Source organism: Lepisma saccharinum, chromosome 30, assembly GCF_977018435.1.
Source record: "Lepisma saccharinum chromosome 30, izLepSacc3.1, whole genome shotgun sequence".
NCBI lineage: Eukaryota > Metazoa > Arthropoda > Insecta > Zygentoma > Lepismatidae > Lepisma > Lepisma saccharinum.
The window spans coordinates 32,244,527-32,259,917 of NC_139258.1; the positions used below are offsets into that span (position 1 = coordinate 32,244,527).

The window sequence follows — 15,391 nt, forward strand, 5'->3', positions numbered from 1 at the left end:
TTTTGGGGGTAAGACACGCCTGGCACCCCTAGGGGTGGGATGGGAAGGGGTGACATGTAAAAATAATCCAAAATGACCGATGTTAAATTCCGCACAAACAGACAGCCATGACTCTATGCAATCCTGCACAACGATAGTGTTTCTCGGGTTGTCTAACATTCAGGCTGTGTTGCGAAAACAACCGATATTAGTGTGGAATCCATAGTTTTCGTGACACTCCCAATGTGGTTCAAGTTCATCACCTATCGGCATGGGGGGTGAGAGGGGGTGGAAAATAAAATGCCACAAATGACCTAGATTAGTGTCGAATCCATAGTTCTCGGAGTGTCTACGCTAATTGGTGGCATTCACGATGAAATAAAATTAGTTACATTTTACATTATAGTTAGAATTCATTATTTTCCTGTGTAATAGAAGATTGGGATAAATAAATACCTGGGCAATGCCAGGTAATCAACTGATATGCCCAGTGCTTGATAAATTTTCTTCAATGCTAGGTGCCAGCTCTGAAAATCAGGCACCAGGAAACCACCTACTAGCAATTGTGCATACTACAGTATGTTTCAAAAGTCGCGCAATCCAAACTTTGAAAATGTATATCATGAAAATTGTAAGAGATATTTCCACCGGGTTTTATGCACTAAACTAATCCTGTAGGCTATCACTGGGTTCATAAATGTATATTAGCATTTATCTGAATAAAAGCAATTACATTATTTAAAAAAAACATTGTTAATTTGCTGAAAACATCTGAGAACTGATTTCCAACAATAAATACCAACTCTTAAACAATTTGTGGGATCATTTGTTGGTGTTTGACTGGTTGTAAAACAGTTGTTTTGTGAGGTACAGCAGAAGCAGAGCATTTTTATTGGAAAAACTCTTGCACATGAGTGTAAGAATGAGTAGTAAAATACTTTTCAGCAATGCACACGCACTGGTCCAATGAGTACGCCATGCTGAATCAATTAAAAAAAAACAGGCACGGTAGCGGCAAAAGTGAGCGAAGAGAATTGAATGTAACCAGGGGCAGTCTAGGATTCTCTCAAGAGTCCAATTTCGGCACAACATCTTGATTTACGATTTTTCACGTAAATGTATAGCCAATACTTAGACACATGTTGCATGCGACTGTTGGCAATATTTCGACCTGCTAGTGTTGCCATATATGGAGATATGTCCCAAAAGTTGCACTTTTCACTCAATCCATAAAATCGCCAGTCAAAAATTCATCAAATTTTGCTCATGGCCAGTATTGATCGCAAATGACAGACTGACATGGCATCGTTCATCAATTGTGTAATTATGACCCTTCGATAATTTCTTACATATTTTTCTTAGTCAGAAGTTCATTTCTGGAAAACATTGAATGCTGCTTTCCATCAGTTATTAATTTATATAATTTTCTGTACAGAGTGAACTGATAATTTTAAGCATTAAAAAATCTCTCAATGGATCAGGCTTTATAATGCAGAAAACCCGGTGTAAATATCTCTTACGGTTTTCATGATATACATTTCCAAAGTTTGGTTGTGCGATTTTTGAAACACTCTGTATAAGATGCTGAGCATCACGGTATTCAAAACATCGCTAAATTATTTGATAAAGCAGGAAATGGGGTGTTGGGGGACAAAGGGTAAGAAATTGTTACGGACTCTGGAATGTTCACAACGTAGATAGAAAAAATCATTTGCTAACTTACGCTGTACTGCAATTTGAATTTAGAGAATCATCAAAATTTCGTACATATTACAGCAAAAGCTCACAGTCGCCAGGCTGAAATTTTTAGTCACCATGGGGACCGGGATTTTTCGAGCCCTGGGTATGCCTATATTAGCCAATGCTGATAGAGTATAAATTAATTTGTCTCTTCCGTACTTTTTATACATCAGGTAAAACAATACCTGAATGAACATTTTTATGTACTGTTCATTTATATTTAGAAAAGTAAATGAGTAAATGAAACTCGCGATGTAATTGAAAAGATGGAAAAACATGTCTAATATGACCAATCTGTAGTGTAGAAATTCTAAATTTTACTTGTTTCCATTCTTACTTTGATGATGGTTTCTCATATGTCCGTGTTGCATTTAGTGTAAAAGTTGATTATTTTATTGTCATAATGAAACAACTTCTGTACATTTCACATCAGTGATGTTTAGCATCAGTTCAAATATTTTGTTTCAATTCAAGGAATTAATTGATTTCTTTTCTTTTTTTGTGATAGAGTACTTCAAAGAAGTCTACTGCAGAATTAGAGAAAACCATAATAGTTATGAAGAGAATTATTGAACGCCTTCAACTTGAAAATAAGAAAATAAAAGGATCAAAGAAAAGTGGTGCACATGAAAGAAAGGTGAGGAAGAACATTGTAAAATCAGTGCTTTACTGTAAGTTACAAATTTCTCCCTGCTCTCTTATATCCCTCACAATAGAGGCAAATTTTCATACCTAACACAGAGTGGCTACTCACCAGGAATTCCTTGAATTCTGAGAATTATGCATGAATTATTGGCTCTGGGAATTCTTCATGAATTCTGCATGAATTTTTATCTGTAGGCGTGACAAATTTGCATTTTTTATTATTCCAAATCCCATTGCATTAATGCATATTTTTAAATGACCTAAGATAAGAAATCTGTGTGTAAAATCCGTTTATTTTATTATTATTATTTTGTATGTGTTTCTTTGCAGAACAATCTATCTGACAGATGAAATATTATTGCAAGATAAGATATCTTGAAGTTGATTAGTTAAATTTGAGTTTAAAAATCTTTCACAATTAACAATTTTTCATTGATCAGTATATCCCATAACATTTGTAACTTGCATTTATAAAAAACAGGTAAGGTGCTCCCCTGTGCTATGCACCAAGCCATGAAGGCGTAAAGGGGGTGCGGGGTTAGGGCCCCACACTTTCTTGATCACGGCTGAAGGTTTGGGTGATGTGATCAGCACCATGCCCCTGGCTGCCTTTACCCTCCAGAGTTTCCTCCAGGTACCCACTTTATAAGATGCTGGGTGGGTGCCGAAGCCACTTGAACAGGTGGAATAAGCCCGGTTCTCCCCCGCTGGGGATTGAACCGGGGTCAGACCATAACGAATGAGCTACCGTGGCTATTTATGGTAGATGTATTTCGAGTCCGAGTATGTGAAATGGCAAATATAAAATCTGCACCTCAAAGTAAATATTTTAAATATGTATACCGTTTAATTGAATTGAATTATAATTTTTGGATTGGATCAGAATCACACAGACCCTTTATAATGTTAATATATTTGTGTGTGTATGTGTGTGGGTGGTGAGAGGCGGTGGTAATACATAAGGTGGAAATGGAGAAATCATCTGCTTGTAGCCTTGAATTTTTGGAAAAATACGTGTAAGAGATACAGTTTAGAATATACCATTCTCAGTCTTGTGTCCCAATATTTGATAATTAATATCTTTTAGATACCATTCTTGTCAGAATGATTTACTGAACTTGGAAAAGTAAATAGTGATCTGAATACACATTATTAGTGTGATATCCATATTATTGACATATCCGTTATCCAGATGTTGTGGCCATCCTTAGTTAGAATAAGCTGTAAGTGGTTGAAATGTCACACGATGGATAATGTCCATTCTATGCAGGAGCTGCAGAAATTAATCCTGCAAACCTGGGAGAATTTTTTTTCTGCAAATACTAATTTCGGGGAAAAGGACAGAAAAATATTTTTGCAGGGCCATAATTCAATGTTTCGTGACTGATGCCAATATTGGTCATGTACAATGCTTGAGAAGTTTGAAAATGGCGATTTTATGCATGAAGTAAAGTGGAACCACATGGAAATTCATAAGTAATCATTTTTCTCTGAAATTTTAATTGAAGGGCTCGGCTGTATAACATGGTAAGTGACATTTTGGTCATTTCTGAGTTCATTAAGAAAAAATATTTGAAGCTCCTACTGTAGATAAATTGTTTTCGTGTTGTGTTTACCAATTTCAGGGTTCCCACACACCTGGAAAACCTGGAAATCTCAGGGAATTTGAAAAAAATACAAACCTCAGGGAAAATCTTGTAATTGATTAATGGTTCCCAATGAAGCAAAACTGAGGGATTATAATATGCTCCTGTCTGTGGATAATCCAGGCTGTTGTAGCATTTCTCTTTCAGCAAGGAACTCGTATCTATTTGTTTGTCTGTTTCTTGTTTTTAAATATGATTCCAGGGCTGATGACCAAGTGTATACCCTCATAAATTTTGTGCTTTTTAAAATTTAATTAGCCTATTTCGATCTTTTACATGACGTAAAATATATTTCAAGATGTGGAAGACTCATAATAAAGATAACCTAATGTCCAAAGTTAACCAGTGTTCATCTGATTTCCCTTATAAGGGAGTAGTTTTAAGTTTTTTCTTCCTTCTTTTTTTACAAAATAGTAAAAAAAATGGAGTGTCCTGTTTAGGGAAATATTTATTTTCTGCCATATTTTGTGTACAATATCGTTGATAGTGTATTTACTGCATTTAGAACAAAATTTTAAATATTTACGTACTAGTGCCATATATGAATTATGTACTGTTCATAAATACTTGTTCATATTTTAAGTTTTTGATCATGTTTAACTATTGTTATAGTCATGACATGACATGTGAATTTTTACATGCCTCAAAAGCTCACATATGTGTAAAATGGAATTACTTGTAGGACCAGGTTGAATGGTGTATACTTAATTCCCCCATCACACTTGCACCTGCAACTGTCACTAACTTACCATTACGTACTAGCATTCCTCACTTCTTCATCTTAGATTAGGCTTGTTTTTGAGCACTGTTAAGTTGGTTTAGATTTTATCACATGGCAATGCATATGTGAAAAGTGGGTATTCTGTAAATAAGCATGTTTTAATAGAAAACTTGAAAGAAGAGTCTGTTGTGGCTATTCAGCAAGTTTATGATGCAGTGAAAGTGGTAGGAGGAGTGTCAAATGTAGAAGTAAGCAAAGATATGATCCAGAGTGTTACAGGTGCACGTATTAGATACGAAGAAGCATTGCAGAAGATGAGAAAGAGATGTGATCACAAGGAAGACAAAAGGAAAGAAATGAAACGTAAAGCAAGTGAGATCAGTGCTTTACAAGCCAAACAAACAAAAGATGCAATAAGAAGCAAAGGCTATTGCAGAACAATTAAAAAAACTTGAAGCTTCTGAGAAGTAAAGTTTCTTAATTTGCTGTATTATGACGATAAAATGATGAAAAGAGAAGAAAGTGAGATGCAGACAGTGAGACTAAATATCGAGAAGACAATTCAGTCTAATCTCTCCCAACTAATCAATCACTGTGATAAATGTCCTCGCTTAAATATGAAGTCTTGATTGGCACATCATTTTATGTATATACCTGTCAAAAATTCAAAATCAATGTTATAGCTCAGTAGAAAGCTAAGGATATATGTTGAAAAGGAATACCAGCTTACATATGCTGATGAATAGTGTTTATGTTCAAACTATAATATATATTTTTATAATTATTATATTAATAAAAAACTAGAAATAACAAAAGTTACAAGAGCATCCAATTATGCATTTGTTTACAAGAACATTTATTATCTCCTTGTGAGGTAGAGTAAGTCTTTTTCTTAATATTTTGGCATGCATCAGTTCTACATCTGAGTATACTCAATATGTCAATTTCTTCAACCAGGTTTACAAGATGGCTTCCATTCTTCAATTTTTAAAACTCCACATATGGTTAATTCACATCCAAAATGCAGAAGATATTTGTCTCACTTTGTCTTATTTCTCAAAACATTCATTTGAGGTAATGCATTATTCATCTACTAGCTTGGTAATGCAGATGCAAGCAGATAATAATTTCCTGCTTCCAATTTTTAAACTTTGCACTTTTCACAAGTTCCAAATCTTTTTTAAAGATTATGCCATTATAAAAGCATTTTCAAGATTCTGTTATGAACAAAATGTCTCTATATAGTTTAAACAAACTATTAAAGATTAACTTGCAAAGTATAATCTTTCAAAATATCAAGATTTATACAAATATCAATCCTTCACCAATAGCCACATTTTTACGTATCTTCCATCCCTCATGTATTATTTTTATTGTCATAGCATCAGACATTAAGTACATTTCTTGTTTTATATTTCAGTCTCAGTAAATTATTATTCCTTTTTAAATTGGTACTAATAATTGTCACTTCACATTTATATGTTTTAAAAATTCCAATAATTTGTTTGTCTTAACTATTATTGTATGCATTGCAGATCCATCTTTGTTCTTAATTACATGCAAAGAAGTGTAATTTTATTATTGAACTAGTTGTGTTACTTGCATCAGAAAGCAACAGTAATAAAGAAGGTGAGGATGGTATGGCTATGAGTGAAAATGGAGGAGGCTATTGTAAAATTATAGTGGTCATTTACTGTGCATTCAATACTCTGGAAAAAGTATGAGGATTCTGGAAAACTCAGGGAAAATGGATTTGGAATTTGCGTGGGAACCCTGCAATTTCACAAGTCTTCACTGAGTCCAATGCAAATTGTATGACATGGCAATTTCATTCGAAAATTGAAGGATAGGACATTTTAAACTCAAAAATTACCAAAATGTCACTTACTATGTTTTCCACCCGAGCCCTTCAATTGTCTTACTTAGCAACAACAGTCTGGACAGACACAGGCAAACATGTGCAAAAATACTGACAATACAACTGCATGGAAATTCATAAATAACAACTTTCCTCTGAAATTTTACTTGTGTGTAAATTTTGTTACACCTGACAACAGTGTATCAATAAGAATTGAGAAATTTTAAGAACACTTGTGTTTGCACAGGATAATTTTGTATTGTTTTTGTATTATTTTTTTTAATTCTTGGATTTCGTATGATTTGAGATGAAAAAAATATTATTGACTGTGTACGTACTAACTTTCCTTTCATGCTTATAGAGTTCTCCTGATAGAATGCAAAATGAACTGAAGTTGCTTCAAGAGGAGAAGAGAAGTTTGCAGGATCATTACGTAGATGCCTTGAACAGGGTATCAGAACTAGAGAAAGAGTTACAAAATTCTAACAGACAGTGCAAACTATTAGAGGAAAAACTGCACCTGTTAGTGAGTAAGTATCAGAAATTTTGCATTTTATACCCCCAAGTACTAGTAAATTGTACTATTTATAGAAATATAGAATCAGCAATTTTATTGGCACCAATAAAACACTGATTAATCAGAATAATCCCATATGAATGGATTTTGTTTTGTTTTATTCATAATTCTGTGTTCATTATTTTTATTTTGCTCATTATTATTATTGTCCCACGCCATGGCCATGTTCTTTGGGCTCTGGCTATGGACTGCACACAGGTTTGAGTCTCCTGGGGGAAAGCAGAACAACTTTTCTCCTGAGTATGGGACCAATGGCCACCCATCATTATCAGGAAATTGGGGAGCTACAAATGAGTAGCTTAACTCGGTCATGGAAAACATTCTACAACTGCAGGTTCATCATGCTGACCATATGTCACCCCATAACTAATTGGTAGGCAGGCCCTGGCCCTCACGGGCTGTCGCACGAAGTTTATTTACTTACATTATTATTATTGTTGTAGCCCTTAAACATCATAGTGACCACTTGAAAATAATAAAGTATGTACTACCCCTTGTGCTGATGATGTTACATAAATAAATTAAGAATTTCATGAAAGAAGTTTAAGTACATGGAAATATTTTGTAGGGTTGAACTAATACCACTGTATCAACCAATAGCAGTGCAATCAATTGAAATTGAATTACCAGCATTGGCCAATACTTTTCCAGAGTCTGAGAATCTCACGGAGTTTACTTAATTGCCTAATTGTCATTATTGTTGCAACAACATTGGGGAATAGATGGATTTTTGTGATGAAATGATTATTTCATGTGAAATTATTAGAGGCACATATTTTTAGTAAATAAAAAAGCAAAATATCGGTACAAAAACAGAGTCGATTTCGGGTTCAAAAGCGATAAATAAAATAAAATTTCGGTGTTATAGCGGTGAATAATCACATCACAAGTGCTATATAAAATAACATTTTGGTTTTAAAATTGTGAATATAATCCTAAATTTGGTTTAAAAAATGCACTTATTACACAAAATAAACTTACCCCTTCTAATAGCACATTTATGTAGTTACCAGAGTATTAAGTTTATTCCTGTGTAAAGTGGTCCATTTTTGCTTCTCAAATATTTACAGCAGAATTAATCAATTTTCCGTGAATTGCATAACTCACAGGATACTTCAAATTTCAGAAAGTGTCGCGTCGGTATATAAACGGTAAATTTCGTGTTTAAGAGTATATTTTGCGTTTTGCAGCTCTTTCGCATTATTTCGTGACAAAACTGGGTAGAAAAATGAGCCTCGCACCTTTCAGAAACATGAAAAATGAACATTACAGCATGTTATTTCATATTTCGTGTTTTCGTCAAAAACGAAATTTGCATGCCTCTAGAAATTATGAATATTTTAAAGCAAAACTTTGGTTACTTGCTACAATATAGTTTCCGTGGAAAGATTTCTATTTGTAAATATTTTGCAATGATTTGGATTGTTAAAATTTTCAAGTATCGATGGAAATCGTTAAGAGTATCTGCATTCAAAGTGGTATTGACTCAACCCTAGTAGTTTATGATCGAAAACATTTGTATTGTTTATTAATATTTCCTCCTTCTTTTGGTTATTCAGGGAGCGACAGGAAGCCAACATCTGATGAAATGGCAGCACTGAAGGCCCAACTTGCTAGGAAGTCAAATTTGCTGGCTGATGTTAAACAACTGTTACAGAGAGCTGCCATAAGGGAGAGAGAGTTGCAGGCACAGGTATGTATACTTCATATATTAGCACAAGAATGTGTTGCACCTCTGCTAGAAAATATATTTTCTTTATGATTTTTTACCATAAAGAGCACAACATACCACAAACTGCAAATGGTCATGTTAATCCATGGCATCAGAGCCCATGGCCTTCCTATCGAGTACCGGCCTCACTCTTACAGGGTGGCTACTCACCGGGAATTCCTTGAATTCTGGGAATTATGCATGAATGCTACATGAATTTTTCTCCGTATACATGAAAAATTGTAACTTTTATTAATCCAAATGAATTCATACATTTACAAATGTCTCGAGGCAAGTTTTTTTTACAGTTAGCTTTTATTTTTATCATGGAAGATAAATGAAGCTGCGTGGAAAATAAAACAGAATTCTCTCAATCCTTTTATTTTGTTAGTGTCCTTTGCAGAACAATCTTACTGACAGAGAGAAGCTTATTGCAAAACAAGATATCTTGAAGTTGATTAGGTAAATTTCAGTTTGAAATCCTTATACAATTAACAATTTTTCGTAATTGGTATATTCCGTAACATTTGTGAGTTGTGTTTGTAGATGTATTTCAAGTCTGAGTTTGTGAAATGACTCCACACCTTAAATGGAATATCTTAAATAGTATATATATACACACACACACACACCATTTTAATTTAATTGAATTAGAATCTCTGCATACATTGGAATCACACAAACCCTTTATTTTGTTAAGATATTTATGTGTGTGTTGGGATGGGGTGGGGGTGCTGGCGAGAGGCAGTAATACGTAAGGTTGAAAAAGTATCTGTTTGTACCCTTGATTTTTTTAAAATTTTGTCTTGAAATCCAGGAATCATACTTGAATTTTATCATGGCTCTAGAGTGGCCACCCTGTTCCACCTGCCAAGGTGTAGTTGTCGCCCAATTTTGTCACAATGGTGGGTGGGCACCAGTCCCATACACAGGCCAAATCTCAGGAGAATCGCTTCCCCCAGGAGACTCGAACCTGTGCACAACCCGTAACTGGAACCCAAAGCATGATGCCTTAGACTGCACAGCCATGGTACGAGACAAATGGTCAAGTTCTACATATTTTCCATTCACGTTTTCAAATCCTGTGCGGTTCTGTTTTTCTGCTTTCCGTCCAGGTGTTTCATGGTTATATTAATTGGAGAGTCAAAAACTAACCTGAATACTGTATTTCTTTTATTAACAGAATATGTACAATATGTTTGAAAACACTTCATCAATTTTCTACATAGCCTCCACCTGATTCAATGCAGTTGTGCCAGCATTTCACGAATGCCTGGATTCCATGAGAAAAAGAATCCTCTGATTAACTGCATAACCGTTCATGCACCAGATCTTTCACCTTACTGTTAGTGCAGAACTTAATGCCACCTTGTACTTCCTTAAGAGGGTCAAACACATGATAATCACTTGTTGCTAGGTCCGATGAGTATGCAGGATGTGGTGGACACTCCAAATGAATTTCTGTAAGTTTTTGTGCTGTTGCATGAGCTGTGTGTGGCTCTGTGTTGTCTTGAGGCAAAAGCACACTAGAACTGAGCAAACTGCCACGTTTTGACCTGATTGCAGATTTCAAATGGTTCTCAGGCATATCACAATATTACTCACTGTTAACATTGCAATCTCTGTTCATGTAATGTTGCAGGATTGGACCTTTACAGTCCCAGAAGAGTGTGATTATCACTTTGCCGGCAGGCGCAGCAGTAAGGAATTTATTTGGTTTCAGCCATGATGAATTCCTCTTCTTGCTGGCTTGCTTGCTCTCTGGCTGGAAGTAATGGACCCTGGATTCGTCACCAGTGACTGTACTCTAAGAAACAATCTCCTTTGGCTTCATAACTTCATAGCAGTGTTTCACAAACATTCGCATGACATTCCTTCAGTTTTGGAGGCAACTTGCTTTCATACCCATCTAGCATAGACTTTATGTTACTGCAGGTCATGAATGATATGGTGTGCACAGCCACCTTGTCAGTCCTTGCCCTATGATTTTCTCGGATCATTCGATACACTGAAGCAATAGTTGCAGTGTGTGGTAGACAGGATCGAGCTGCATCATTTAGATTTGACACTACAGGTTTAAATATTCTATACCACTCACCAACGTGATTAAGTGACACAGAGGAATCATCCTACTGCCGTTTCATCCTCTGGTGAATGTCTGTTGATTTTGTACCCTCACTACCGCTGCTCCTCTGTGGTGTATATCTCCAAGGGGGCAGCCATCTTGCTGTGATCCTTAACGTCATATTTCCCATCAAACTGGGCATGTTGGTAGTTACAACAGGAAAATAATTCTACAATGCAAGCAATGCGTACATACAAGAAAAACTATTTGATTAGATAGTTTACAGTTTTCTGAAGGGCAATTCTGAGAACTGTGTGTAGCCTTCATGCAATTAAAGCAAGGTGAAATACATTTTGCTGCCTTTATTCTTTCTGGTACCAATTTTGCTATGAATTAACTGCACTGATAAATGCAGTATGAAACATGGATATTTGTTTTGAAAGTAGTCTTACTTTTCTATCCACCTTTTGAGAATAAGAACCTTTGTTATGAAGTTCAGAACCTTTATTTTGTGTGAGCCCATTGTTATCCTCGACACCTTTCATGATGGATGCGATAAACGCAGTTTAAGAATTACTTACGTGAAATTACATATTTCCGCGTTGCACAATTTAATGTTTATTCCCAATTAATTTTGAAGAGACTCTGTCTTCATTCGCTAAGGGTACGGCATCTGGAGTGGAGATGGTACAGCATCACTGCTGCCCGGAAACTAACAAAGCAGTGACATGGTACCATCTGTGCTCCAGATGCCGTACCCTTAGTGAATGAAGACAAAGAGTCTTCAAAATTAATCAGAAATAACCAATAAATTGTGCAATGCGGAAATACGAAATTTCACATAAGTAATTGACACCTTTGTTGCAAAAACTGATTTAACTGTGACATTGAAGGAAGTTCTTCCCATTATTTATGAGTAACACTATCTCATTTTTTCGTCACTAAATACAGAAAAAGAGCGCTCTAATTGTCTGTTGGTTGACCAAGCAATTTCAAAACATGTAAATGTTTCACCATTCTGTGTAAAAGTCATTTCAAGACAGCAGCTGATTCTCTTTCAACAGGTGACAAGTCAAATAATGCCTTTATATGTTTGTTTACAATGTATCTTCTGTTTTGAAACTACTCCTTTAGAAGTGACTAGTGTTGGGCGATATATCGTCCAGACAATATATTGCGATATTGAAAAAATATCGTCCAGGTGATATAAACTACATGATATATCGTCATGATATTTTGGTGATATATATCATGTTGGTGATACATCATCATGATATTTTGGTGATATATATCATGTTGGCGATATATCATCACAATATTGGGCAATATTTATCATGGAGATGATATATTGTCGATATTATGATGAAACAGAAAAAAATTCAAATCGTATCATCTGTGTGATGATATTTTCTGGACGATTTATCATATCAAAGTTCCTATATCATCCATCCCTAGAAGTGACCAAGCTGTTTCATAATTCTGTGCTGAAATCTTGAACTCTTGAATGACTTCAAGTGCTTCCCTAGGCAGCGAAGAATGCAAATAGTGAAATTTCTGATTTGCTTGCAATGAAGAATTGTTATGAATTAATGCTTGAAAAATGTAATCATAATGTCCAAGAAATAATGGTCAGTTTATCACTGGCAATTTCACTGCAATATTGTCCTGTGTATCTTTCAGTTCTTCATTGCGGTTTTTAAACATTGCATGCAATTGGAGTACAGTTTATGTAAATGCCCCTAATTCAAAATATGCATTTTCGAAGCATTGCCTATCCTGTGCTTCCTGCTACTGTGGTGACTCGTATTATAAGAGTTCAATTTCCAATTGAATGTTTTTGAACTCATTCCATGAATCAACAAATTTCTTGTGATGTAAGGTTAATTGTGTGATTCCATTCTCTTGTGTTAGTCCGTCAATGTAAGCTCTCAAATGCATAACTCCCGCCTTTACTTGTCCTCACTGTATGATAAGCTCTTTCAGTCTTTTGGCAGCCATTGTTGCGGATATCATTTCAAACTGTTTCTTCACGACACTGTTCTGCACTGGAATGACTGTTCACTTACACTTCACAAAACACTAGCACAAGGGTAACACAATGGTGGGGGTGGGAGGGAGGGGGTAAGGTGGTAACTACGAGGGTCATCCAGAAAAAAAGGAACGTTTTGGTGTAAAACACAAACGACAAATGATGTGTGCAAAAATGATACAGAAACTACATATCTTAGTCTACTTTTCCACATATTTGCCATACCCATTCAAGCACTTATCATAGCATGATGCCAGTTTGTTGATACTGTCATTGCACTCGGTTGCCACCAAGGTATTCAACAATATAGTGACAGTATCTTTGACTTCATCAGCCGTGACTAACTGCTGCTTTCCGGAAAGAAGGAACATTTGATTGTAGCATACAGCACACTCCACGTACACCCCCTCAGTTTGAGCCAAGCAGCGAGATGGTACAGATGTGTAAGCTTCTGTGTACAGTATCGAACTGTGAGCCCTGAACATGTGCAACAAAATTGAGAATAATGCCAAGTGTGAGGTGCGGAGTGTGATAAGGTTTCTGAATACTAGGAAAGTTTGTGACAATGAGATTCATAAGCAAATAACAGAAGTGGATGGTAAATGACATGATGAATACCACTTTGCCATGGCTTAATTCAAAGACAACTGTCGCTTCATGGTTGAATACATTGATGGCAACCAAGTATAATGACGGTATCAACAAACTGGTATCACACTATGATAAGTGCTTGAATGGGTATAGTGATTATGTACCATAAATTTTTTTGCACACATCATTTGCTGTTTTTTTACACCAAAACGTTCCTTTTTTTATGGATGACCTCGTAAATAGAAAAGGTAGCATACTTGCATGCACTCAGTACCTACCTTAAAGCTGTTGGCTTGATCTCATTGTATCCAGATTTCGCGGACCAAAATGTTGTGACTTCAAACTGTCATGCATCCTTCACCTCAATTATTATGATGATAAACACACGTACTGAATATGCATTGTTTATTTTTTGTAATAAAACACAAAAGGACTGTAATTAGCACTTGAAAAAATAAACAGCTTTTTGTGCAACTTTATGTGGAGGCTGCATGTCTCTGCATGATCGCCCGAAGCTACTCAATTGTTTTGTTGTTCTACTGAAAGCCAAGAGATGGCACTGATTGTTTTTTACACAATGTCACGTTCACAAATTGATGGAACAATGTTTGTTCCAGGTGTTGTCTTTACAAGGAAAGGAAACTAGAAGCAATTGCACCACTGTGGAAACTTGAAGTACTAACTGAAGTAACCATGGTACCTTCATTCATTGAGACCTTGGGTATGGTATTCATAAAGTGAAGTGATAATTTAGGTTTGAATGTAATTAGTTTATATTCTTAAGGAACAGTGATAAGCAAGAAACCGTCCAGTGGCAATTTTTGCTACAACAATGTAACCACCATAATATTTAGAGAAATGTATTATGGCACAATTTATTACTAGTGTAAAACTATCGATGTTCCCAGATTTCTTGTCTATTAGTCTTGATGTCACAAGACATATCGTTCTCTTATATACACACAAAGTAATTCTGCCTATATGATAAGCATGTACTTGAGGTTTTCAAGCTCATATAAATCTTACTTTTTGTTGCAGTAAGTGGTTTTATTTGTGCTTGTAAAAATTAACGAGTACTGTAATTCTGAAGTGGAAATGTGGCAGAGTTTGCTGATAGCATTGAGCACCGAATGCCACACATTTTCAGATCTTATACACAGTAATCACCTATGTAATATTTTCTACTTACTTGCATGCAGCAAGAAATTAAGGCTATTACAGAGCATTCCCTGACATTCGCTACGAGAGACTGCGGCAAGTGGCCCGGCGTCAGCGCTTGTCTTTCCCAGTAAACGGGGTCCACGACAGTCACACGCTACAGTCTCTTCTTTTTCCCTCTCCCTTCCTTCGCTCTCTTTCCCTTTCTGTTGACGTTGCAGACTGACGCCAGTATAATCCTCCCTCGGAAGTTGTGTTGTGTCATGTCTGTATGTTCAAGATTGTGGCTTAATATGCCACCACAAAAGTTTACATTACAACAAAGGATTTATCTTATCGAGTGTTACTTCGGAAAGAGGAATTGTGTAGAAGTGCCACGACATTTTGCAACGAAATTCCCGGTGTTCCCGTTTCACATAGGACCACTATATTAAACCTCGTAAAAGGTTTTGAGTAACAGGGTCAGTTCTGAATAAAAGTGGAAAGAAAAAAGGGGAAATCTAAAAAATAAAGTATACAAAGACAATCCGCACACCATCCGTGAGTTAAAAGAGAGTATTGTACGAGAAATCGGGAGAATTACAGATGACGAACTTGCACGTGTAAATGCCAATTTCCTTGGGAGATGCCAGGAATGTGTTGCAGCAGAGGGACATCATTTTCAACACCTT

At 35.8% G+C, this 15,391-nt stretch overlaps 1 protein-coding gene across 1 annotated transcript in view; it reads left to right on the forward strand.

Moving 5' to 3' along the window:
* Window positions 1-14,824, forward strand: part of Cep290 (Centrosomal protein 290kDa) — a 128,763-nt gene extending 113,939 nt beyond the window's left edge. The window contains exons 36-39 of the mRNA XM_083115643.1: window positions 2,228-2,356; window positions 6,951-7,119; window positions 8,726-8,859; window positions 14,180-14,824. Of these exons, the coding sequence (XP_082971769.1) occupies window positions 2,228-2,356; window positions 6,951-7,119; window positions 8,726-8,859; window positions 14,180-14,236 (489 nt within the window). The 3' untranslated portion in view covers window positions 14,237-14,824. The remainder of the gene's footprint in view (window positions 1-2,227; window positions 2,357-6,950; window positions 7,120-8,725; window positions 8,860-14,179) is intronic.
* The last annotated feature ends 567 nt before the right edge of the window (window positions 14,825-15,391 follow it).